The sequence below is a fragment of the Oncorhynchus kisutch genome, linkage group LG24, assembly GCF_002021735.2.
Source record: "Oncorhynchus kisutch isolate 150728-3 linkage group LG24, Okis_V2, whole genome shotgun sequence".
In the NCBI taxonomy this organism is placed as follows: domain Eukaryota; kingdom Metazoa; phylum Chordata; class Actinopteri; order Salmoniformes; family Salmonidae; genus Oncorhynchus; species Oncorhynchus kisutch.
In genome coordinates, this window is record NC_034197.2 from 36,412,160 (window position 1) to 36,436,571 (window position 24,412).

The 24,412-nt window shown below is 43.8% G+C and overlaps 1 protein-coding gene across 7 annotated transcripts in view; it reads right to left on the reverse strand.

The window, feature by feature from the left end:
* Positions 1 to 24,412, reverse strand: part of LOC109869089 (inositol 1,4,5-trisphosphate receptor type 3) — a 63,740-nt gene that overhangs the window by 36,430 nt on the left and 2,898 nt on the right. For all 7 annotated transcript variants that reach the window (XR_004205183.1, XR_004205182.1, XM_031803610.1 and 4 more), the window contains exons 2-4: positions 7,881 to 7,951; positions 6,453 to 6,574; positions 5,909 to 5,995 (exon numbers count right to left, since the gene is read on the reverse strand). Coding sequence is in view for 5 of the 7 variants with exons in the window: in XM_031803610.1 (XP_031659470.1) it covers positions 5,909 to 5,995; positions 6,453 to 6,574; positions 7,881 to 7,951 (280 nt within the window). In the remaining 2 variants the exon portion in view is untranslated. The remainder of the gene's footprint in view (positions 1 to 5,908; positions 5,996 to 6,452; positions 6,575 to 7,880; positions 7,952 to 24,412) is intronic.

The window sequence follows — 24,412 nt, forward strand, 5'->3', positions numbered from 1 at the left end:
TTAACCACTGCGCCACCAGGGAGGCCCCAGAACGTTTGTTTCTGAACATTCTCCGATCTATTTGAGAAACATTCCCAACGTCAAACCAGTTGGGAACACAATCCTAGAACACTACTAAAATGTCAATTAAATGTAAACACGTTTGAACTTTTAGGAAAAGTTCTGTTAATTAAAAGTAAATACCTAGAAAATAATGTTTGTCATTTAATGTGTTGAGAATGTTCCAAAGCCAAGCAACTATCCTGCACCATTTCCCAGAACGTTGTGGGAAGGTTGTAACATAACCTTAGGACAACCACACTCTCACCAAGCTCTAAGTGACATATGGTTCTCTGAACGCTGTGTGCTCGCTGGGTGCATACTTGCTGAAAGTGATTCAACACACAGGTATTCTGGGACCACTCCCTGATCGATACTGTGCAGGTGTGCTCAAACCCTTCACCAGACACATTACTGATTGGTGATCTGCAGACCCATCACACTGACAATGTGCAGGTGTGCTCAAGCTTCCCTTCAGGTACAAGACCAGCCATTCATTGACATCGTCCTAATCCAATTGCATTACGCTGCTGCTACTCTCTTATTAACTATGCATAGTCACTTTAAAAAACCCACCTACATGTATATACTACCTCAATTACCTCAAATAAACGTACACACATTGACTCTGTACCGTAATACCCTGTATATAACCTCCACATTGACTCTGTACCGTAATACCCTGTATATAGCCTCCACATTGACTCTGTACCAGTACCCCCTGTATATAGCCTCCACATTGACTCTGTACCGTAATACCCTGTATATAGCCTCCACATTGACTCTGTACCAGTACCCCCTGTATATAGCCTCCACATTGACTCTGTACCAGTACCCCCTGTATATAGCCTCCACATTGACTCTGTACCAGTACACCCTGTATATAGCCTCCACATTGACTCTGTACCAGTACCCCCTGTATATAGCCTCCACATTGACTCTGTACCATAACACCCTGTATATAGCCTCCACATTGACTCTGTACCAGTACCCCCTGTATATAGCCTCCACATTGACTCTGTACCAGTACCCCCTGTACATAGCCTCCACATTTTGGCCGCCTCTCCTTCCAGTTCTCTGCTGCCAATGACTGGAACGAACTACAAAAATCTCTGAAACTGGAAACACTTATCTCCCTCACTAGCTTTAAGCACCAACTGTCAGAGCAGCTCACAGATTACTGCACCTGTACATAGCCCACCTATAATTTAGCCCAAACAACTACCTCTTTCCCAACTGTATTTAATTTTAATTTATTTATTTATTTTGCTCCTTTGCACCCCATTATTTTTTTATTTCTACTTTGCACATTCTTCCATTGCAAAACTACCATTCCAGTATTTTACTTGCTATATTGTATTTACTTTGCCATCTTGGCCTTTTTTGCCTTTACCTCCCTTCTCACCTCATTTGCTCACATTGTATATAGACTTGTTTATACTGCATTATTGACTGTATGTTTGTTTTTACTCCATGTGTAACTCTGTGTCGTTTTATCTGTCGAACTGCTTTGCTTTATCTTGGCCAGGTCGCAATTGTAAATGAGAACTTGTTCTCAACTTGCCTACCTGGTTAAATAAAGGTAAAATAAAATAAAATAAAATAAAATTGACTCTGTACCAGTACCCCCTGTATATAGCCTCCACATTGACTCTGTACCAGTACCCCCTGTATATAGCCTCCACATTGACTCTATACCAGTACCCCCTGTATATAGCCTCCACATTGACTCTGTACCAGTACCCCCTGTATATAGCCTCCACATTGACTCTGTACCGGTACCCCCTGTATATAGCCTCCACATTGACTCTGTACCGGTACCCCCTGTATATAGCCTCCACATTGACTCTGTACCGGTACCCCCTGTATATAGCCTCCACACTGACTCTGTACCGGTACCACCTGTATATAGCCTCCACATTGACTCTGTACCGGTACCCCCTGTATATAGCCTCCACATTGACTCTGTACCGGTACCCCCTGTATATAGCCTCCACACTGACTCTGTACCGTAACACCCTGTATATAGCCTCCACATTGACTCTGTACTGTAACACCCTGTATATAGCCTCCACATTGACTCTGTACCGGTACCACCTGTATATAGCCTCCACATTGACTCTGTACCGGTACCACCTGTATATAGCCTCCACATTGACTCTGTACCGGTACCACCTGTATATAGCCTCCACATTGACTCTGTACCGGTACCCCCTGTATATAGCCTCCACATTGACTCTGTACCGGTACCCCCTGTATATAGTCTCCACATTGACTCTGTACCGGTACCCCCTGTATATAGCCTCCACATTGACTCTGTACCGGTACCCCCTGTATATAGTCTCCACATTGACTCTGTACCGGTACCCCCTGTATATAGTCTCCACATTGACTCTGTACCGGTACCACCTGTATATAGCCTCCACACTGACTCTGTACCGGTACCCCCTGTATATAGCCTCCACATTGACTCTGTACCGGTACCCCCTGTATATAGCCTCCACATTGACTCAGTACCAGTACCCCCTGTATATAGCCTCCACATTGACTCTGTACCGGTACCCCCTGTATATAGCCTCCACACTGACTCTGTACCGGTACCACCTGTATATAGCCTCCACATTGACTCTGTACCGGTACCCCCTGTATATAGTCTCCACATTGACTCTGTACCGGTACCCCCTGTATATAGTCTCCACATTGACTCTGTACCGGTACCACCTGTATATAGCCTCCACACTGACTCTGTACCGGTACCCCCTGTATATAGCCTCCACATTGACTCTGTACCGGTACCCCCTGTATATAGCCTCCACATTGACTCAGTACCAGTACCCCCTGTATATAGCCTCCACATTGACTCTGTACCGTAACACCCTGTATATAGCCTCCACATTGACTCTGTACTGTAACACCCTGTATATAGCCTCCACATTGACTCTGTACCGGTACCACCTGTATATAGCCTCCACATTGACTCTGTACCGGTACCACCTGTATATAGCCTCCACATTGACTCTGTACCGGTACCACCTGTATATAGCCTCCACATTGACTCTGTACCAGTACCCCCTGTACATAGCCTCCACATTGACTCTGTACCAGTACCCCCTGTATATAGCCTCCACATTGACTCTGTACCAGTACCCCCTGTATATAGCCTCCACATTGACTCTATACCAGTACCCCCTGTATATAGCCTCCACATTGACTCTGTACCAGTACCCCCTGTATATAGCCTCCACATTGACTCTATACCAGTACCCCCTGTATATAGCCTCCGCATTGACTCTGTACCGGTACCCCCTGTATATAGCCTCCGCATTGACTCTGTACCGGTACCCCCTGTATATAGCCTCCGCATTGACTCTGTACCGGTACCCCTGTATATAGCCTCCACATTGACTCTGTACCGGTACCCCCTGTATATAGCCTCCACATTGACTCAGTACCAGTACCCCCTGTATATAGCCTCCACATTGACTCTGTACCGGTACCCCCTGTATATAGCCTCCACATTGACTCTGTACCGGTACCCCCTGTATATAGCCTCCACATTGACTCTGTACCGGTACCCCCTGTATATAGCCTCCACATTGACTCTGTACCGGTACCCCCTGTATATAGCCTCCACATTGACTCTGTACCGGTACCCCCTGTATATAGCCTCCACACTGACTCTGTACCGGTACCACCTGTATATAGCCTCCACATTGACTCTGTACCGGTACCCCCTGTATATAGCCTCCACATTGACTCTGTACCGGTACCCCCTGTATATAGCCTCCACACTGACTCTGTACCGTAACACCCTGTATATAGCCTCCACATTGACTCTGTACTGTAACACCCTGTATATAGCCTCCACATTGACTCTGTACCGGTACCACCTGTATATAGCCTCCACATTGACTCTGTACCGGTACCACCTGTATATAGCCTCCACATTGACTCTGTACCGGTACCACCTGTATATAGCCTCCACATTGACTCTGTACCGGTACCCCCTGTATATAGCCTCCACATTGACTCTGTACCGGTACCCCCTGTATATAGTCTCCACATTGACTCTGTACCGGTACCCCCTGTATATAGCCTCCACATTGACTCTGTACCGGTACCCCCTGTATATAGTCTCCACATTGACTCTGTACCGGTACCCCCTGTATATAGTCTCCACATTGACTCTGTACCGGTACCACCTGTATATAGCCTCCACATTGACTCTGTACCGGTACCCCCTGTATATAGCCTCCACATTGACTCTGTACCGGTACCCCCTGTATATAGCCTCCACATTGACTCTGTACCGGTACCCCCTGTATATAGCCTCCACATTGACTCTGTACCGGTACCCCCTGTATATAGCCTCCACACTGACTCTGTACCGTAACACCCTGTATATAGCCTCCACATTGACTCTGTACCGGTACCCCCTGTATATAGCCTCCACATTGACTCTGTACCGGTACCCCCTGTATATAGCCTCCACATTGACTCTGTACCGGTACCCCCTGTATATAGCCTCACTATTGTTATTTACTGCTGCTCTTTAAATTATTTGTTCTCACTTTTTTTTCCTTCTTAAAACTGCATTCTTGGTTAGGGGCTCGTAAGTAAGCATTTTACTGTAAGGTCTACTACACCTGTTGTGTTTGGCGCATGTGACAAATACAATTTGATTTGATTTGTTTGATGTATTTGATATTGTTCCACTCATTCCCCTCCAGAGATTACCACGAGCCCATCCTCCCCAGTTAAGGTGCCACCAACCTCCTGTGCTCAACAGTGCTGCTGGGAATGCAGACCTTACCTGAATGTGTGCTGCTGGGAATGCAGACCTTACCTGAATGTGTGCTGCTGGGAATGCAGACCTTACCTGAATGTGTGCTGCTGGGGATGCAGACCTTACCTGAATGTGTGCTGCTGGGAATGCAGACCTTACCTGAATGTGTGCTGCTGGGAATGCAGACCTTACCTGAATGTGTGCTGCTGGGAATGCAGACCTTACCTGAATGTGTGCTGCTGATAATGCAGACCTTACCTCTATGTGTGCTGCTGGGAATGCAGACCTTACCTGAATGTGTGCTGCTGGGAATGCAGACCGTACCTGAATGTGTGCTGCTGATAATGCAGACCGTACCTGAATGTGTGCTGCTGATAATGCAGACCTTACCTGAATGTGTGCTGCTGATAATGCAGACCTTACCTGAATGTGTGCTGCTGGGAATGCAGACCTTACCTGAATGTGTGCTGCTGGGAATGTAGACCTTACCTGAATGTGTGCTGCTGGGAATGCAGACCTTACCTGAATGTGTGCTGCTGATAATGCAGACCTTACCTCTATGTGTGCTGCTGGGAATGCAGACCTTACCTGAATGTGTGCTGCTGGGAATGCAGACCGTACCTGAATGTGTGCTGCTGGGAATGCAGACCTTACCTGAATGTGTGCTGCTGGGAATGCAGACCTTACCTGAATGTGTGCTGCTGATAATGCACACCGTACCTGAATGTGTGCTGCTGATAATGCAGACCGTACCTGAATGTGTGCTGCTGATAATGCAGACCTTACCTGAATGTGTGCTGCTGATAATGCAGACCTTACCTGAATGTGTGCTGCTGGGAATGCAGACCTTACCTGAATGTGTGCTGCTGATAATGCAGACCGTACCTGAATGTGTGCTGCTGATAATGCAGACCTTACCTGAATGTGTGCTGCTGATAATGCAGACCTTACCTGAATGTGTGCTGCTGATAATGCAGACCTTACCTGAATGTGTGCTGCTGATAATGCAGACCTTACCTGAATGTGTGCTGCTGATAATGCAGACCTTACCTGAATGTGTGCTGCTGATAATGCAGACCTTACCTGAATGACAGTGCCGTATTTTACTACATCGCCATGGACCTTCTTGTTTTCGGTCTCGTTCTGTTTTTGCTCCAGATTAGAGGCATGCTGTGGAGAACAAGGAAAGGTTTCATCAGTGTCCAATGTACTGTCTCTAACCTGATGGTATGACCCTTGTTCTACTGTCTCTAACCTGATGGTATGATCCTTGTTCTACTGTTTCTAACCTGGCGGTATGATCCTTGTTCTACTGTTTCTAGCCTGGCGGTATGACCCTTGTTCTACTGTCTCTAACCTGATGGTATGATCCTTGTTCTACTGTTTCTAACCTGATGGTATGATCCGTGTTCTACTGTTTCTAACCTGATGATATGACCCGTGTTCTACTGTTTCTAACCTGATGGTATGACCCTTGTTCTACTGTTTCTAGCCTGATGGTATGATCCGTGTTCTACTGTTTCTAACCTGATGGTATGACCCTTGTTCTACTGTTTCTAACCTGATGGTATGATCCTTGTTCTACTGTTTCTAGCCTGGCGTTATGACCCATGTAAGTATCTTTTACCTGTAGTTTCTGAAGTAGCACCACATCAGCAATCTTGTCCTTCTCATGCTTGGCCTGCTTGGCTTTCCAGAACTGTTTCTGTGCAGAGTAGCGGTTCATGGGACACACTTTGAAGAGGCAGTCTAAGACAAAATAGTGTGATTAAAGAGTTAAGATTGCTAATAAGGGGACTGGTGAGTATATATAAAAAACCTGTTTAATATAATATGTGTGTGTGTGTGGGGGGGGGGGGTGCCAGTGAGGCACTGTTTTACGATTACTATGCCAAGATGGCTGCCACTCTCCTGAGCATCTATGTACTTTATAGCAAAGATGAGCTGTGTCACTGTCTGAGCAAATGTATATCGCTTCCACATTAAATGAATAGTTTGCTTAGGGAAGAAGACAACTATAATTTGCCCCACACCCACCATAAGGGAGAGTGGATCTGGGTGTCAGGTAAATATTGACTCTCCTCATCCTCAGAGGGATATCCTGTTTATTAAAGGAGCCTAATACTAATATTGGAGATGAAGGACATCATCTGACGGTCTGTGTGCTCTGCTCTGTGAGTACAGTAGTTGTTACCTGTCACACAGGTCTGGCAGGGAGGTTATATCAGCACCATAACTACAAACATCCTTAAAATGCATGTTGCCCCCCCCTCAGAAATATTGAAATGTTAACTTTGATACAGTCGAGTTGTGGCAGGCACTGGAGGCTGTAGCACCTTAATTGGGGAGGACGGGGCTCGTGGTAATGGCTGGAGTGGAATTAGTGGAATGCTATCAAATACATCAAACATGATCTTCTATGTGTTTGAAACCATTCCATTCCATTCGCTCCATTCTGGCCCTTATTATGATCGGTCCTCCCATCACCAGCCTCCAGTGGTAGCAGGATAAATCTTTATAAAGGGAATCATACAAACTACTGACAGAATATTAGTCATATAAAAACCATCATATGGGAAACAATTATAGTATTATTAGACTGTACTGGACAGTATTGCTGAGACTTCTGGGACAACAATATGTTTACTTCAATGGGCAAGTTGTCTTGTCTGTTTAAACTGAGATCCAAGGAGTATGACATCAATGAACCTTCGATCAGACAGAAATGCACGGAATGCGTGTCACCCCAGTGATGGAATCGGAGACAACTATGTGTGGGTTAGGGAAAAAAAGTGTATGCTGTCTTCATTTGGAGTCTGTTCTCTCTGGTGCCCATATCAAACTGAGTAGGCAGAGCTGTACATTCCCCGTATGTCACAGTCATGGGCACACTGAGTCACAAGCAAACACACAACAACATATTGTGAATCACTCTCACAAACACATAGGGAAGTACGCATGCACACATGTACATAACACTCCCACAATGCACCCACACACATGCACCCACACACTACATTGTAGGCCTAAAAAAAAATGTGAATACTAATCTGACCTCTGAACTTCTTGGGGGGATTGTCCAGGTCCCCTGCAGCTGGCTCTACCACACATCTGTCATCCACTAACCTGGGGAGAAACACAACACACAGGAGATCAACACTTGCACTGCTTGTTGACGTACCCCTGAAATCCACAGCTTTCCCCCCCACACTTCCCCTCTAAATCAGGGACTGAATTAGACCTGGCACACCAGGTGGGTGATTTCCCTCTAATCAGGGACTGAATTAGACCTGGCACACCAGGTGGGTGATTCCCCTCTAATCAGAGACTGAATTAGACCTGGCACACCAGGTGGGTGATTCCCCTCTAATCAGGGACTGAATTAGACCTGGCACACCAGATGGGTGATTCCCCTCTAATCAGAGACTGAATTAGACCTGGCACACCAGGTGGGTGCAATGAATTATCAGGTAGAAGAGAAAAACAGCAGTAGTCCAGCCCTCGTGGGGTAAGACTGGAATAACACCCTGATATGCATAATGACAACATACGGCAAAGTTAATGTTGTGACACTAATGTCCTTATGCAGAAACCATCTACATGGATTTACTCCAGGTCTCATTGTGGTCATACTTCAGTAGCTAACCACTGTAAGAGAAAGTGACTTAAAGGACTTGCTAGTGACGTAGCCCTTTCCTGCAGTCAAATGACCTAGTGGCCTCATGGGTGGAATGTTCATATTTTTCATAATCAACAAAAATATATTTTGGGCTGAAAATCTGGTGTTTCTATGTCAAACTGTTTTGTCATATTTCAGTCTTCTGAGATGTGCAGTGGGGCAAAAAAAGTATTTTAGTCAGCCACCAATTGTGCAAGTTCTCCCACTTAAAAAGATGAGAGAGACCTGTAATTTTCATCATAGGTACACTTCAACTATGACAGACAAAATGAGAAAAAAAAATCCAGAAAATCACATTGTATGATTTTTTAAATGAATTTATTTTCAAATTATGGTGGAAAATAAGTATGCGGTCACCTACAAACAAGCAAGATTTCTGGCTCTCACAGACCTGTAACTTCTTCTTTAAGAGGCTCCTCTGTCCTCCACTCGTTACCTGTACTAATGGCACCTGTTTGAACTTATCAGTATAAAAGACACCTGTCCACAACCTCAAACAGTCACACTCCAAACTCCACTATGGCCAAGACCAAAGAGCTGTCAAAGGACACCAGAAACAAAATTGTAGACTTGCACCAGGCTGGGAAGACTGAATCTGCAATAGGTAAGCAGCTTGGTTTGAAGAAATCAACTGTGGGAGCAATTATTAGGAAATGGAAGACATACAAGACCACTGATAATCTCCCTCAATCTGGGGCTCCACGCAAGATCTCACCCCGTGGAGTCAAAATGATCACAAGAACGGTGAGCAAAAATCCCAGAACCACACGGGGGGACCTAGTGAATGACATGCAGAGAGCTGGGACCAAAGCCTACCATCAGTAACACACTACGCCGCAAGGGACTCAAATCCTGCAGTGCCAGACGTGTCCCCCTGCTTAATCCAGTACATGTCCAGGCCCGTCTGAAGTTTGCTTAGAGAGCATTTGGGTGATCCAGAAGAAGATTGGGAGAATGTCATATGGTCAGGTGAAACCAAAATATAACTTTTTGGTAAAAACTCAACTCGTCATGTTTGGAGGACAAAGAATGCTGAGTTGCATCCAAAGAACACCATACCTACTGTGAAGCATGGGGGTGGAAACATCATGCTTTGAGGCTGTTTTTCTACAAAGGGACCAGGACGACTGATCCGTGTAAAGGAAAGAATGAATGGGGCCATGTATCGTGAGATTTTGAGTGAAAACCTCCTTCCATCAGCAAGGGCATTGAAGATGAAACATGGCTGGGTCTTTCAGCATGACAATGATCCCAAACACACTGCCCGGGCAACGAAGGAGTGGCTTCGTAAGAAGCACTTCAAGGTCCTGGAGTGGCCTAGCCAGTCTCCAGATCTCAACCCCATAGAAAATCTTTGGAGGGAGTTGAAAGTCTGTGTTGCCCAGCAACAGCCCCAAAACATCACTGCTCTAGAGGAGTTCTGCATGGAGGAATGGGCCAAAATACCAGCAACAGTGTGTGAAAACCTTGTGAAGACTTACAGAAAACGTTTGACCTCTGTCATTGCCAACAAAGGGTATATAACAAAGTATTGAGATAAACTTTTGTTATTGACCAAATACTTATTTTCCACCATAATTTGCAAATAAATTCATAAAAAATCCTACAATGTGATTTTCTGGATTTCTTTCCCTCATTCTGTCTGTCATAGTTGAAGTGTACCTATGATGAAAATTACAGGCCTCTCATCTTTTTAAGTGGGAGAACTTTCACAATTGGTGGCTGACTAAATACTTTTTTGTGTAATATTTGAATGCAAACTCAAGACAAAGGAGATGATTGTGGTCTACAGGAAAAGGAGGGCCGAGCCCCCATTCTCATCGACGGGGCTGTAGTGGAGCAGGTTGAGAGTTTCAAGAGAGTTTCAAGTTCCTTGGTGTCCACATTACCAACAAATAAACATGGTCCATGCACACCAAGACAGTCGTGAAGAGGGCACGACAAAACCTATTCCCCCTCAGGAGATTGAAAAGGTTTGGCGTGGGTCCTCAGATCCTCAAAAGGTTCAACAGCTGCATCACTGCCTGGTATGGCAACTGCTTGGACTCCGACCGCAAGGTACTACAAACAGTAGTGCGTATGGCCCAGTACATCACTGGGGCCAAGCTTCCTGCCATCCAGGACCTCTATACCAGGCGGTGTCAGAGGAAGGCCCTAAAAATTGTCAAAGACTCCAGCCACCCTAGTCAGAGACTGTTCTCTCTGCTACCGCACGGCAAGCGGTACCGGAGCGCCAAGTCTAGGTGCAAGAGGCTTCTAAACAGCTTCTACCCCCAAGCCATAAGACTCCTGAACATCTAATCAAAAGGCTACCCAGACTATTTGCACCCCCCCCTCTTTTACACTGCTGCTACTCTGTTATTATCTATGCAATTGTCACTTTAATAACTCTACCTACATGTACAAACTACCTAAATTACCTAGACTAACCGGAGCCCCCGCACATCAACTTTGTACCGTTACCCCCTGTATATAGCCTCCACATTGACTCTGTACCGGTACCCCCTGTATATAGCCTCCACATTGACTCTGTACTGGTACCCCCTGTATATAGCCTCCACATTGACTCTGTACTGTAACACCCTGTATATAGCCTCCACATTGACTCTGTACCGGTACCACCTGTATATAGCCTCCACATTGACTCTGTACCGGTACCACCTGTATATAGCCTCCACATTGACTCTGTACCGGTACCCCCTGTATATACCCTCCACATTGACTCTGTACAGGTACCCCCTGTATATAGCCTCCACATTGACTCTGTACCGGTACCCCCTGTATATAGCCTCCACATTGACTCTGTACCGGTACCCCCTGTATATAGCCTCCACATTGACTCTGTACCGGTACCCCCTGTATATAGCCTCCACATTGACTCTGTACCGTAACACCCTGTATATAGCCTCCACATTGACTCTGTACCGTAACACCCTGTATATAACCTCCACATTGACTCTGTACCGTAACACCCTGTACATAGCCTCCACATTGACTCTGTACCGTAACACCCTGTATATAGCCTCCACATTGACTCTGTACCGTAACACCCTGTATATAACCTCCACATTGACTCTGTACCGTAACACCCTGTATATAGCCTCCACATTGACTCTGTACCAGTACCCCCTGTATATAGCCTCCACATTGACTCTGTACCGTAACACCCTGTATATAGCCTCCACATTGACTCTGTACCGTAACACCCTGTATATAACCTCCACATTGACTCTGTACCGTAACACCCTGTATATAGCCTCCACATTGACTCTGTACCGTAACACCCTGTATATAGCCTCCACATTGACTCTGTACCGTAACACCCTGTATATATCCTCCACATTGACTCTGTACCGTAACACCCTGTATATAGCCTCCACATTGACTCTGTACCGTAACACCCTGTATATAACCTCCACATTGACTCTGTACCGTAACACCCTGTATATAGCCTCCACATTGACTCTGTACCGTAACACCCTGTATATAACCTCCACATTGACTCTGTACCGTAACACCCTGTATATAACCTCCACATTGACTCTGTACCGTAACACCCTGTATATAGCCTCCACATTGACTCTGTACCGTAACACCCTGTATATAGCCTCCACATTGACTCTGTACCGTAACACCCTGTATATAGCCTCCACATTGACTCTGTACCGTAACACCCTGTATATAGCCTCCACATTGACTCTGTACCGTAACACCCTGTATATAGCCTCCACATTGACTCTGTACCGTAACACCCTGTATATAGCCTCCACATTGACTCTGTACCGTAACACCCTGTATATAGCCTTCACATTGACTCTGTACCGTAACACCCTGTATATAGCCTTCACATTGACTCTGTACCGTAACACCCTGTATATAGCCTTCACATTGACTCTGTACCGTAACACCCTGTATATAGCCTCCACATTGACTCTGTACCGTAACACCCTGTATATAGCCTCCACATTGACTCTGTACCGTAACACCCTGTATATAGCCTCCACATTGACTCTGTACCGTAACACCCTGTATATAGCCTCCACATTGACTCTGCACCGTAACACCCTGTATATAGCCTCCACATTGACTCTGTACCGTAACACCCTGTATATAGCCTCCACATTGACTCTGTACCGTAACACCCTGTATATAGCCTCCACATTGACTCTGTACCGTAACACCCTGTATATAGCCTCCACATTGACTCTGTACCGTAACACCCTGTATATAGCCTTCACATTGACTCTGTACCGTAACACCCTGTATATAGCCTCCACATTGACTCTGTACCGTAACACCCTGTATATAGCCTCCACATTGACTCTGTACCGTAACACCCTGTATATAGCCTTCACATTGACTCTGTACCGTAACACCCTGTATATAGCCTCCACATTGACTCTGTACCGTAACATCCTGTATATAGCCTTCACATTGACTCTGTACCGTAACACCCTGTATATAGCCTCCACATTGACTCTGTACCGTAACACCCTGTATATAACCTCCACATTGACTCTGTACCGTAATACCCTGTATATAGCCTCCACATTGACTCTGTACCGTAACACCCTGTATATAGCCTCCACATTGACTCTGTACCGTAACACCCTGTATATAGCCTCCACATTGACTCTGTACCGTAACACCCTGTATATAGCCTCCACATTGACTCTGTACCGTAACACCCTGTATATAGCCTCCACATTGACTCTGTACCGTAACACCCTGTATATAGCCTCCACATTGACTCTGTACCGTAACACCCTGTATATAGCCTTCACATTGACTCTGTACCGTAACACCCTGTATATAGCCTCCACATTGACTCTGTACCGTAACACCCTGTATATAGCCTTCACATTGACTCTGTACCGTAACACCCTGTATATAGCCTTCACATTGACTCTGTACCGTAACACCCTGTATATAGCCTCCACATTGACTCTGTACCGTAACATCCTGTATATAGCCTCCACATTGACTCTGTACCGTAACACCCTGTATATAGCCTCCACATTGACTCTGTACCGTAACACCCTGTATATAGCCTCCACATTGACTCTGTACCGTAACACCCTGTATATAGCCTCCACATTGACTCTGTACCGTAACACCCTGTATATAGCCTTCACATTGACTCTGTACCGTAACACCCTGTATATAGCCTCCACATTGACTCTGTACCGTAACACCCTGTATATAGCCTCCACATTGACTCTGTACCGTAACACCCTGTATATAGCCTCCACATTGACTCTGTACCGTAACACCCTGTATATAGCCTCCACATTGACTCTGTACCGTAACACCCTGTATATAGCCTCCACATTGACTCTGTACCGTAACACCCTGTATATAGCCTCCACATTGACTCTGTACCGTAACACCCTGTATATAGCCTCCACATTGACTCTGTACCGTAACACCCTGTATATAGCCTCCACATTGACTCTGTACCGTAACACCCTGTATATAGCCTCCACATTGACTCTGTACCGTAACACCCTGTATATAGCCTCCACATTGACTCTGTACCGTAACACCCTGTATATAGCCTTCACATTGACTCTGTACCGTAACACCCTGTATATAGCCTCCACATTGACTCTGTACCGTAACACCCTGTATATAGCCTCCACATTGACTCTGTACCGTAACACCCTGTATATAGCCTCCACATTGACTCTGTACCGGTACCCCCTGTATATAGCCTCCACATTGACTCTGTACCGTAACACCCTGTATATAGCCTCCACATTGACTCTGTACCGTAACACCCTGTATATAGCCTCCACATTGACTCTGTACCGTAACACCCTGTATATAGCCTCCACATTGACTCTGTACCGTAACACCCTGTATATAGCCTCCACATTGACTCTGTACCGTAACATCCTGTATATAGCCTCCACATTGACTCTGTACCGTAACACCCTGTATATAGCCTCCACATTGACTCTGTACCGTAACACCCTGTATATAGCCTCCACATTGACTCTGTACCGTAACACCCTGTATATAGCCTCGACATTGACTCTGTACCGTAACACCCTGTATATAGCCTCCACATTGACTCTGTACCGTAACACCCTGTATATAACCTCCACATTGACTCTGTACCGTAACACCCTGTATATAGCCTCCACATTGACTCTGTACCGTAACACCCTGTATATAGCCTCCACATTGACTCTGTACCGTAACACCCTGTATATAGCCTCCACATTGACTCTGTACCGTAACACCCTGTATATAGCCTCCACATTGACTCTGTACCGTAACACCCTGTATATAGCCTCCACATTGACTCTGTACCGTAACACCCTGTATATAGCCTCGCTGCTGTTATTTTACTGCTGCTCTTTCATTATTTATTACTTTGACTTTTTAGGTATTTTTCTTAAAACTGCATTGTTGGTTAAGGGCTTGTAAGTAAGCAGTACACTAAGGTCTACTACACCTGTTGTATTCAGCAGTACACTAAGGTCTACTACACCTGTTGTATTCAGCAGTACACTAAGGTCTACTACACCTGTTGTATTCAGCAGTACACTATGGTCTACTACACCTGTTGTATTCGGCGCATGTGACAAATAAAATGTGATTTCATTTGAAACTCAAAATGGAATATATTTCAACATTATCTGTCATGGCGTCTTCTTTTTTTAAGCCCATATGTCACGTTCTGACCGTAGTTCCTTTGTTTTGTCTGTGTTTTAGTATGGTCAGGACGTGACATATGGGCTTAAAAAAAAGAAGACACCATGACAGATATAGTGGGCAGTCTGTTTGTTTTTCTATGTTGGTTTATGTGTTCGGCCTGGTATGGTTCTCAATCAGAGGCAGGTGTCGTTAGTTGTCTCTGATGGAGAATTATACATAGTAGTAGTCTTTTTCCACCTGGGTTTCGTGGGTGTTTATTTTCTGTTCAGTGTTTTTCCAGCACCATTCAGGACTGTTACCACGCTGCACCTTGGTCCTCACCTCCTTCCACCTACGATGTTCGTTATACCATAACCATGTGTGTGAGGTGTATACTTTTGTTTCAAAGTAGATTTGTTTAAGACTACCCTGATTTGGCCCACTGCAGTAAAAGATTAAAGGTCTTGCTAATGACTAGTGACTTAACCCCCTAGAGTCGATGTCCCCGCCCCGCGCAAATCGAATTAGCATAATAATAACTACAACAAATCCCCATAAAAATCTGTCAGTTTCAACTGGGGACATGTTTTTCTTTTTGCATCCACTGATGTCGCAATTCCGCATCTGAGGTGAAATGTGTCAGAGCTACAGTGGTGTTTGTCAGATCATGAGACAGCCCATCTGAGGTGAAATGTGACAGAGCTACAGTGGTGTTTGTCAGACCATGAGACATCCCATCTGAGGTGAAATGTGACAGAGCTACAGTGGTGTTTGTCAGACCATGAGACATCCCATCTGAGGTGAAATGTGACAGAGCTACAGTGGTGTTTGTCAGACCATGAGACATCCCATCTGAGGTGAAATGTGACAGAGCTACAGTGGTGTTTGTCAGACCATGAGACAGCCCATCTGAGGTGAAATGTGTCAGCTACAGTGGTGTTTGTCAGACCATGAGACAGCCCATCTGAGGTGAAATGTGACAGAGCTATAGTGGTGTTTGTCAGAACCTGAAAATCAGTCTTCTCACAAAATTGTCTGTAGAGTCTGAACGGTTAGTGTCCAAACTATTGTGACCCCTCTATGTAAAGATGAGACACTCACGAACACGTCGGTTGTTTTGCTCGAAGACGCACACAGGCCTCACAAGACTTGTCTGAAGATCTCCGGTCCCAGTTCACAAAATGAATGGGAGTATATTGGGCGGCAGGGTAGCCTAGTGGTTAGAGCGTTGGACTTGTAAACCGAAATGGTTGCAAGTTCAAATCCCTAAGCTGACAAGGTACAAATCTGTCGTTCTGCCCCTGAACAGGCAGTTAAGCCACTGTTCCTAGGCCGTCATTGATAATAAGAATTTGTTCTTAATAACTGACTTGCCTAGTTAAATAAAGGTTAAAAAAAAAATATATATATATGGAGATTGCTTCGTGCCCCCCACAATGAACTGTTTATAATGTAACAATGGCCTGTCCGCAAAGCATATGTCATTTCCTGGTATGTAGATAATGTAGCCTGAACAGTGAACACTAAATGAACTGTTTATAATGTAACAATGGCCTGTCTGCAAAGCATATGTCATTTCCTGGTATGTAGACAACAGTATGTCCACTGTGATTGGCCAGAGCCGACACAGTGTCTAATGACAGACTGTTACATAATGGCCAGTGTGAGTTTTAGTTGTGGACTCTGATTAGAGCCAAAATAACTGAGTAAGATTATTCCAGATCTGTTGTTTTCCCTATATTGTTGCGAAGTGATGAACCAGGATAAAGACAGTTTCCCAAAATGACTTCCATAAAGCAGATTGGATTGTTTGATTGTATGATTCATGCCTTATTATCAAATGACACATGGCCTGAAAGGCCAATTGTCAGTTGATTTGAGTCAGAATTCTGTATTTTATTTTTCCTCACTGTCTCACGGTCACGGTTAAGAAAGACGGTTTAAAGACATCTGACCCAGAGTGTATTTAAACCCACGATCATGACCTGTTTGCATTTCCTTATTTAACCACCCCTCCCTCCCCACTATGGACTTCCACAAGCTGTCAGTAAACATAACGAATCCCTAGAGACCACTAGCAGCTCAGAAAACTAAATATACAAATCAAAATTAGCCTAATTACGGTCTCCCTGCAGACTCTGAGCTTTCTTCGGATCATCGGTCACATCCTTCCACTTTAAAGTCAACTCTTAGCATGAATTGAACTACAGTGTGTACAGCGCCTACAGAAAGTATTCACAAACCCTGGACTTTTTCCACATTTGTTGCGTTACAAAGTGGGATTAAAATGAATTTAATTGTAATTTCTTGTCAACGATCTACACAAAATACTCTGTCAGTGGAAGAATTTTTAAAATATTTTTAAAAGAAAAAGAAACACAAATTATATTGTGCATTCTGAAAGTATTCAGACCCTTTTCAGACTTTTTCCACATTTTTACATTACAGCCTTATTTTTTAAAATGATTACATGATTTATTTTTCCTCAACAATCTACACACAATACCCCATAATGACAAAGTGAAAAATATATATATGGATTTTTGCAAATGTAAAAAATAAAAAATAAAAACGTATGTAAATAAGGTATTTCAGTTTGCTTTGAGACTCAAATGACCTCAGGTGCATCCTGTTTCCATTGATCATCCTTGAGACGTTTCCACAACTTGATTGGAGTCCACCTGTGGGAAATTCAATTGATTGGACATAATTTGGAAAAGCACACACCTGTCTATATAAGGTCCCACAGTTGACAGTGCATGTCAGAGCAAAAACCAAGCCATGATGTTGAAGGAATTGTCCGTAGAGCTCAGAGACAGGATTGTGTCGAGGCACAGATCTGAGGAAGGGCGCCAAAACATTTCTGCAGCATTGAAGGTCCCCAAGAACACAGTGGCCTCCATCCTTCTTAAATGGAAGAAGTTTGAAACCACCAAGACTCTTCCTGGAGCTGGCTGCCCAGCAAAACTGAGCAATTGGGGTGACCAAGATCCCGATCGTCACTCTGAAATAGCTCCAGAGTTCCTCTGTGGAGATGGGAGAACCTTCCAGAAGGACAACCATCTCTGCAGCACTCCAGATCAGGCCTTTATGGTAAAGTGGACAGACAGAAACCACTCCTCAGTAAAAGGCACATGACAGCCCACTTGGAGTTTGCCAAAAGGCACCAAAAAGACCATGAGAAACAAGATTCTGTGGTTTGATGAAACCAAGATTGAACTCTTTGACCTCAATGCCAAGTATTCCGTCTGGAGGAAACCTGGCACCATCCCTACGGTGAAGCATGGTGGTGGCAGCATCATGCTGTGGGGATGTTTTTCAGTGGCAGGGCAATGACCCTAAGCACACAGCCAAGACGATGCAGGAGTGGCTTCGGGACAAGTCTCTGAATGTCCTTGAGTGGCCCAGCCAGAGCCCGGACTTGAACCCGATCAACATTTCTGGAGAGACCTGAAAATAGCTGTGCAGTGACGCTTCCCATCCAACCTGACAACGCTTGAGGATCTGCAGAGAAGAATGGGAGAAACTCCCCAAATACAGCTGCCAACCTTATACTGTAGCTTCATACCCAAGAAGACTCAAGGCTGTAATTGCTGCCAATGGTACTTCAACAAAGTTGAGTGAAGGGTCTGAATACATATGTAAGTGTTATGGACTTGAAAAATAAATCTAAAACTGGTTTTTGTTTTGTCATTATGAGGGGGGGGGGGACAATTTGATCAATTTTAGAATAAGTCTGTAATGTAACAAAATGTGGAAAAAGGGGTCTGAATACTTTCCCTGAGTCAATATATGCTAGAAATACCTTAGGCTGTGAGTTAAGTCTGAGGTTCGCATACCTGGATTGTGCAATATTTGCCCATTTTTATTATTTTAAGAATTCTTCAAGCTCTGTCAAGATGGTTGTTGATCATTGCTAGACAGCCATGTCTTTCCACAGATTTTCAAGACGATTTTAAGTCAAAACTGTAACTAGGCCAGTCAGGAACATTCAATGTTGTCTTGGTAAGAAACTCCAGTGTATATTTGGCCTTGCGTTTTATTCTATTTTACCTTCATTTAACCAGGCAAGTCAGTTAAGAACAAATTCTTATTTTCAATGACGGCCTAGGAACAGTGGGTTAACTGCCTGTTCAGGGGCAGAACGACAGATTTGTACCTTGTCAGCTCGGGGGTTTGAACTTGCAACCTTCCGGTCACTAGTCCAACGCTCTTGTCTTGCTGAAAGGTAGATTTGTCTCCAAGTGTCATCTAGTATTTTGCCTGTGCTTAGCTCAGTTTTTTTATATAAAAAAAACTCCCTAGTCCTTGCCAATGACAAGCATACCCATAACATGATGCAGCCATGCTTTTGATACTCAGTGATGTGTTGTTGGATTTGCCCCAAACATGATGCTTTGTATGCAGGACATAACGTTAATTTATTTGCCACAGTTCTCTCAGTATTTTAGTGACTCATTGCAAACAAGATGCATATTTTTGGATGTTTTTATTCTGTACAGACTTCCAGCTTTTTACTCTGTCAATTAGGTTAGTATTGTGGAGTAACTACAATGTTGTTGATCCATCCTCAGTTCTCCTATTACAGCCATTAAACTCAGCATCTGTTTAAAAGTCACCATTGGCCTCATGGTGAAATCCCTGAGCAGTTTCATTCCTCTCCGTCAACTGTGTTTTTTTATTTTTTTTATTTCACCTTTATTTAACCAGGTAGGCTAGTTGAGAACAAGTTCTCATTTGCAACTGCGACCTGGCCAAGATAAAGCATAGCAGTGTGAGCATACAACAAAGAGTTACACATGGAGTAAACAATTAACAAGTCAATAACACAGTAGAAAACAAAGGGGGGGTCTATATACAATGTGTGCAAAAGGCATGAGGAGGTAGGCAAATAATTACAATTTTGCAGATTAACACTGGAGTGATAAAAGATCAGATGGTCATGTACAGGTAGAGATATTGGTGTGCAGAAGAGCAGAAAAGTAAATAAATAAAAACAGTATGGGGATGAGGTAGGTGAAAAGGGTGGGCTATTTACCAATAGACTATGTACAGCTGCAGCAATCGGTTAGCTGCTCAGATAGTTGATGTTTGAAGTTGGTGAGGGAGATAAAAGTCTCCAACTTCAGCGATTTTTGCAATTCGTTCCAGTCACAGGCAGCAGAGTACTGGAACGAAAGGCGGCCAAATGAGGTGTTGGCTTTAGGGATGATCAGTGAGATACACCTGCTGGAGCGCGTGCTACGGATGGGTGTTGCCATCGTGACCAGTGAGCTGAGATAAGGCGGAGCTTTACCTAGCATAGACTTGTAGATGACCTGGAGCCAGTGGGTCTGGCGACGAATATGTAGCGAGGGCCAGCCGACTAGAGCATACAAGTCGCAGTGGTGGGTGGTATAAGGTGCTTTAGTGACAAAACGGATGGCACTGTGATAGACTGCATCCAGTTTGCTGAGTAGAGTGTTGGAAGCCATTTTGTAGATGACATCGCCGTAGTCGAGGATCGGTAGGATAGTCAGTTTTACTAGGGTAAGCTTGGCGGCTTGAGTGAAGGAGGCTTTGTTGCGGAATAGAAAGCCGACTCTTGATTTGATTTTCGATTGGAGATGTTTGATATGAGTCTGGAAGGAGAGGAGAGTGGAAGGAGAGTTTGCAGTCTAGGAAGGACACCTGTATCGTTGTACTAACTGGGTGTATCGATACACCATCCAAAGTGTGATAACTTCACCATGCTCAAAGGGATATACATCTGCCTTTTTTTTACCCATCTACCAATAGGAGCCATTCTTTGAGAGGCATTGCAAAACCTCCCTGGTCTTTGTCATTAAATCTCTGTGTTTAAAATTCACTGCTTGACTGAAGAACCTTCCAGATAATTGTATGTGTGGGGTACAGAGATGGGGTAGTCATTCAAAAATGTATATCGAACACCATTATTATAGTTAGTCCATGGAAATTATTATAATCTAAGCAAATTTTTACTCCTGAAGTTATTTAGGCTTGCCTTAACCAAGAGGTTAAACTTATTGACTGAAGACTTTTCTGCTTGTCATTATATATTAATATATTATATATATATCTAAAAACAATTCCCCTTTGACATTATGGGGTGTTGTGTGTCTAGGTTTAGTGACACAATCTACATTTAATCAATTTTAAATTCAGGCTGTAAACGCATCAAAATGTAGAAAACGTCAAGGGGTGTGAATACTTTCTGAAAGCCACTGTAGGTTGTAATCTATAGCCTATTATACTGCATGTGAGGATGTGGTCACTACAAAGCTTCTTAAAGCAGTCTGAACACTTTGGGTTGCTCCTCTTTAGAGTGCCCATAGAACCTATTACCCAAAGATGGCTGAAACATGCTGAAGTGCTATTTCCATGACAGCAGATGAAAAACACAAGACAGGCTCACAGTTCACACAATGCAGTGGAAATATGCAAAAAAGTATCTAAAAGCCGCTACCTGAAAGGCCAAGCTAATCCTACATCTTTACCATCGGTTTGTACATGTTTGCGTGCAGAGGGTTGTCTCTGGTTAATCTCCCTATATCCCCCTCCTTCACATAATCAATGGGAGTCATCTAGCAGCCAGGTGAGGTTTGTCTACGTAGTGTGGGTTCATTGCTTTGGCTAGAGGCTGGTGTGCTCCCCTGGTCATTTGCATTGCGTATGAATCACTTACAACTCAGGATTTGAGGTCTTTATAAAAACAAGATTTATTTGTTAAACTTCACGGTCATTGAATTAATTCACATAGATATTGAATATCATTCAATGTGATTTTTAACTTATGCAAGATCTTTGTTTTATATATATATATACAGTGTATTCGGAAAGTATTCTGACTCCTTGACTTTTACAACATTTTGTTGTGTTACAGCCTCGTTCTAAAATTGATTAAATAAAAACCTCATCAATCTACACAATACAGATCTGTACCTCGACACAATCCTGTCTCTGATCTCTACGGGCAATTCCTTCGACCTCATGGCTTGGTTTTTGCTCTGACGTGCACTGTCAACTGTGGGAACTTAAATAAACCAGTGTGTGTCTTTCCAAATCATGTCCAATCAATTGAATTTACCACAGGTGAACTCCAATCAAGTTGTAGAAACATCTCAAGGATGATCAATGGAAACAAGATGCACCTGAGCTCCATTTTGAGTCTCATAGCGAAGGGTCTGATTACTTACACCTTATTAACATAAGTTAAATAAGTTAAAGTTAAATAAAATTGCCAAAAAAATCGAAACCTGTTTTCGCATTGTCATTATGGGGTATTGTGTGTAGATTGAGGAAAATATTTTATTTAAGCAATTTTAGAATAAGGCTGTAATGTAATTTTGGGGGGGAGAAGTCAAGGGTTTGGAATATTTTCCAAATACACAATATATTTAAATTGCAGTATGAATACCATCAGTGGTGTGCTGTTTGAATAGGCTACCATCAGTGGGTTGAAGATTTTCACCTGAGACAGAGAATGCAAAGCATGTGTGATTGAATGCAGAGCTATCATCCCTCACAAGAAGGGAGCAGGCTCTAAAACTACACAACAGAAAATCAGGACCTTTGTTGAAGCTGCACCAGGTGTATGTTCGTGGTTTTAAAGTCTGTGCCACTTTTTAAAAAACAGTCTAAAGCACTGCTGAGGCACCAGGCTGTGTCACAGCTGGCCGTGACCAGAAGCCCCATAGGGTGGTGCACAATTTGCCCAGCGCTGTCCGAGTTAGGGTAGGGTTTGGCTTGGGGGTACTCCTTGGCTCATCGTGCTCTAGCAACGGGCCGGGTGCCTGCAAGCTGACTTCGGTCGTCAGGCGAACAGTGTTTCCTCTGACACATTGGTGTGGCTGGCAGTGTGTTAAAAAGCAGCGCAGCTTGGCTCATGTCTCAACCTTCGTCTCTCCCGAACTCGTTGGGATTGGCAACTCGACATCACAAAATTATATTTTAAACTGTCAGGTCCCTGAGGATTTCATTCATAAACACAGATCTGCACTGTGTTCTGTCATGTGTAAATAACTCAACAGGCACCAACACAGATGCTGTCAACAATAGTTACAACTCATTTGTTCTGCTTCTTCTGTCCTTACAGGCATCATGTGTTATACAGTAAGACAGACTTAAAGCAGCTCTAGCTATTTAGCTCTGAAGTTCAGTATCCATGTTTTAAATATAAGTCCAGCATTTATCATCATTATTGGTCATTTTTGGCCATTGATACACAACTTAGATGTAATGTAATTCTGAAATAATATTTTATTCTGTTAAGTGTTAGAGATTTGAGGTAACCCCCCCAATACAAACTTTCTCTCTGGACAGAGACCTGATGTGAACCTAAAGTGCATCACAGTGTGCTTCAAGACACTTGCTTAAAGCTATTTGTCATACTGAGCTAGAACCTTCCAATAGGCAGCCCTGTGTTGTCAGACAGTCAAATGTGTGTCCTGTCCTCGACAGAGATTTGGCATGCGTTACCCACTGCTCTGTCCCTTGTTGTGACTGATTACAGCAATCATCCCAGTGTTTGAATTTATGCAAACTAAGAGACATGATTTTAGAGACATGCTGTTGTACAGTCCTCATGTGACCGACCCTGTGTTATAGACTACAATCCACTTCCCCATCGTTCCAGAAGGAAGCAATTGTGCCTCTCCACAGATGATAAATAAATTAAACATTGACTAGATATTGTTTCAAATATGACTCAGCCAGACAGTTATAGCCTACTTCGCGATAGTGAATAAATTAAGTGTGGCTAATAGGTGACTCAAGAGTCTGTTTGAACAGGCATCAGAGGCCAAGCCCTGGAGCTGTTTCAGTGGCTGCCTGGACAGGGCTCCACTCCTAGGAAAAAGCTGTTATTTGTTTGTCCCCATAGGAGAACCCTTTTTGGTTCCAGGTAGAACCCTTTGATGGTGAAAAAGATTCTACTTGGAACTTTATATAAGTGAAAAGGTTCCACGTAGAACTTTGTATTAGTGAAACATTTTTATTTTCAAAGGTTGTCCCATGGGGACAATTGAAGAGAAATGAAATAAAATAATGAAAGCTTTGTGGATGGGCAGCAGAGGCATCATGCCCATAGGGGGCACAGGGGCAAGTACTCCCTCAGATTTGTCCTGAAAATAAAATACTTTTTGTTGTTGTTGTTTCTCTGTAAAATTAAAAGCAACCTAGCTATTTTATGAAGTTGACTTTAGTTAGCCCAGATAGGTTCTCAATCTTCCAGCCTGATAGCTTGAAATGGCTTCTTGGTAGCA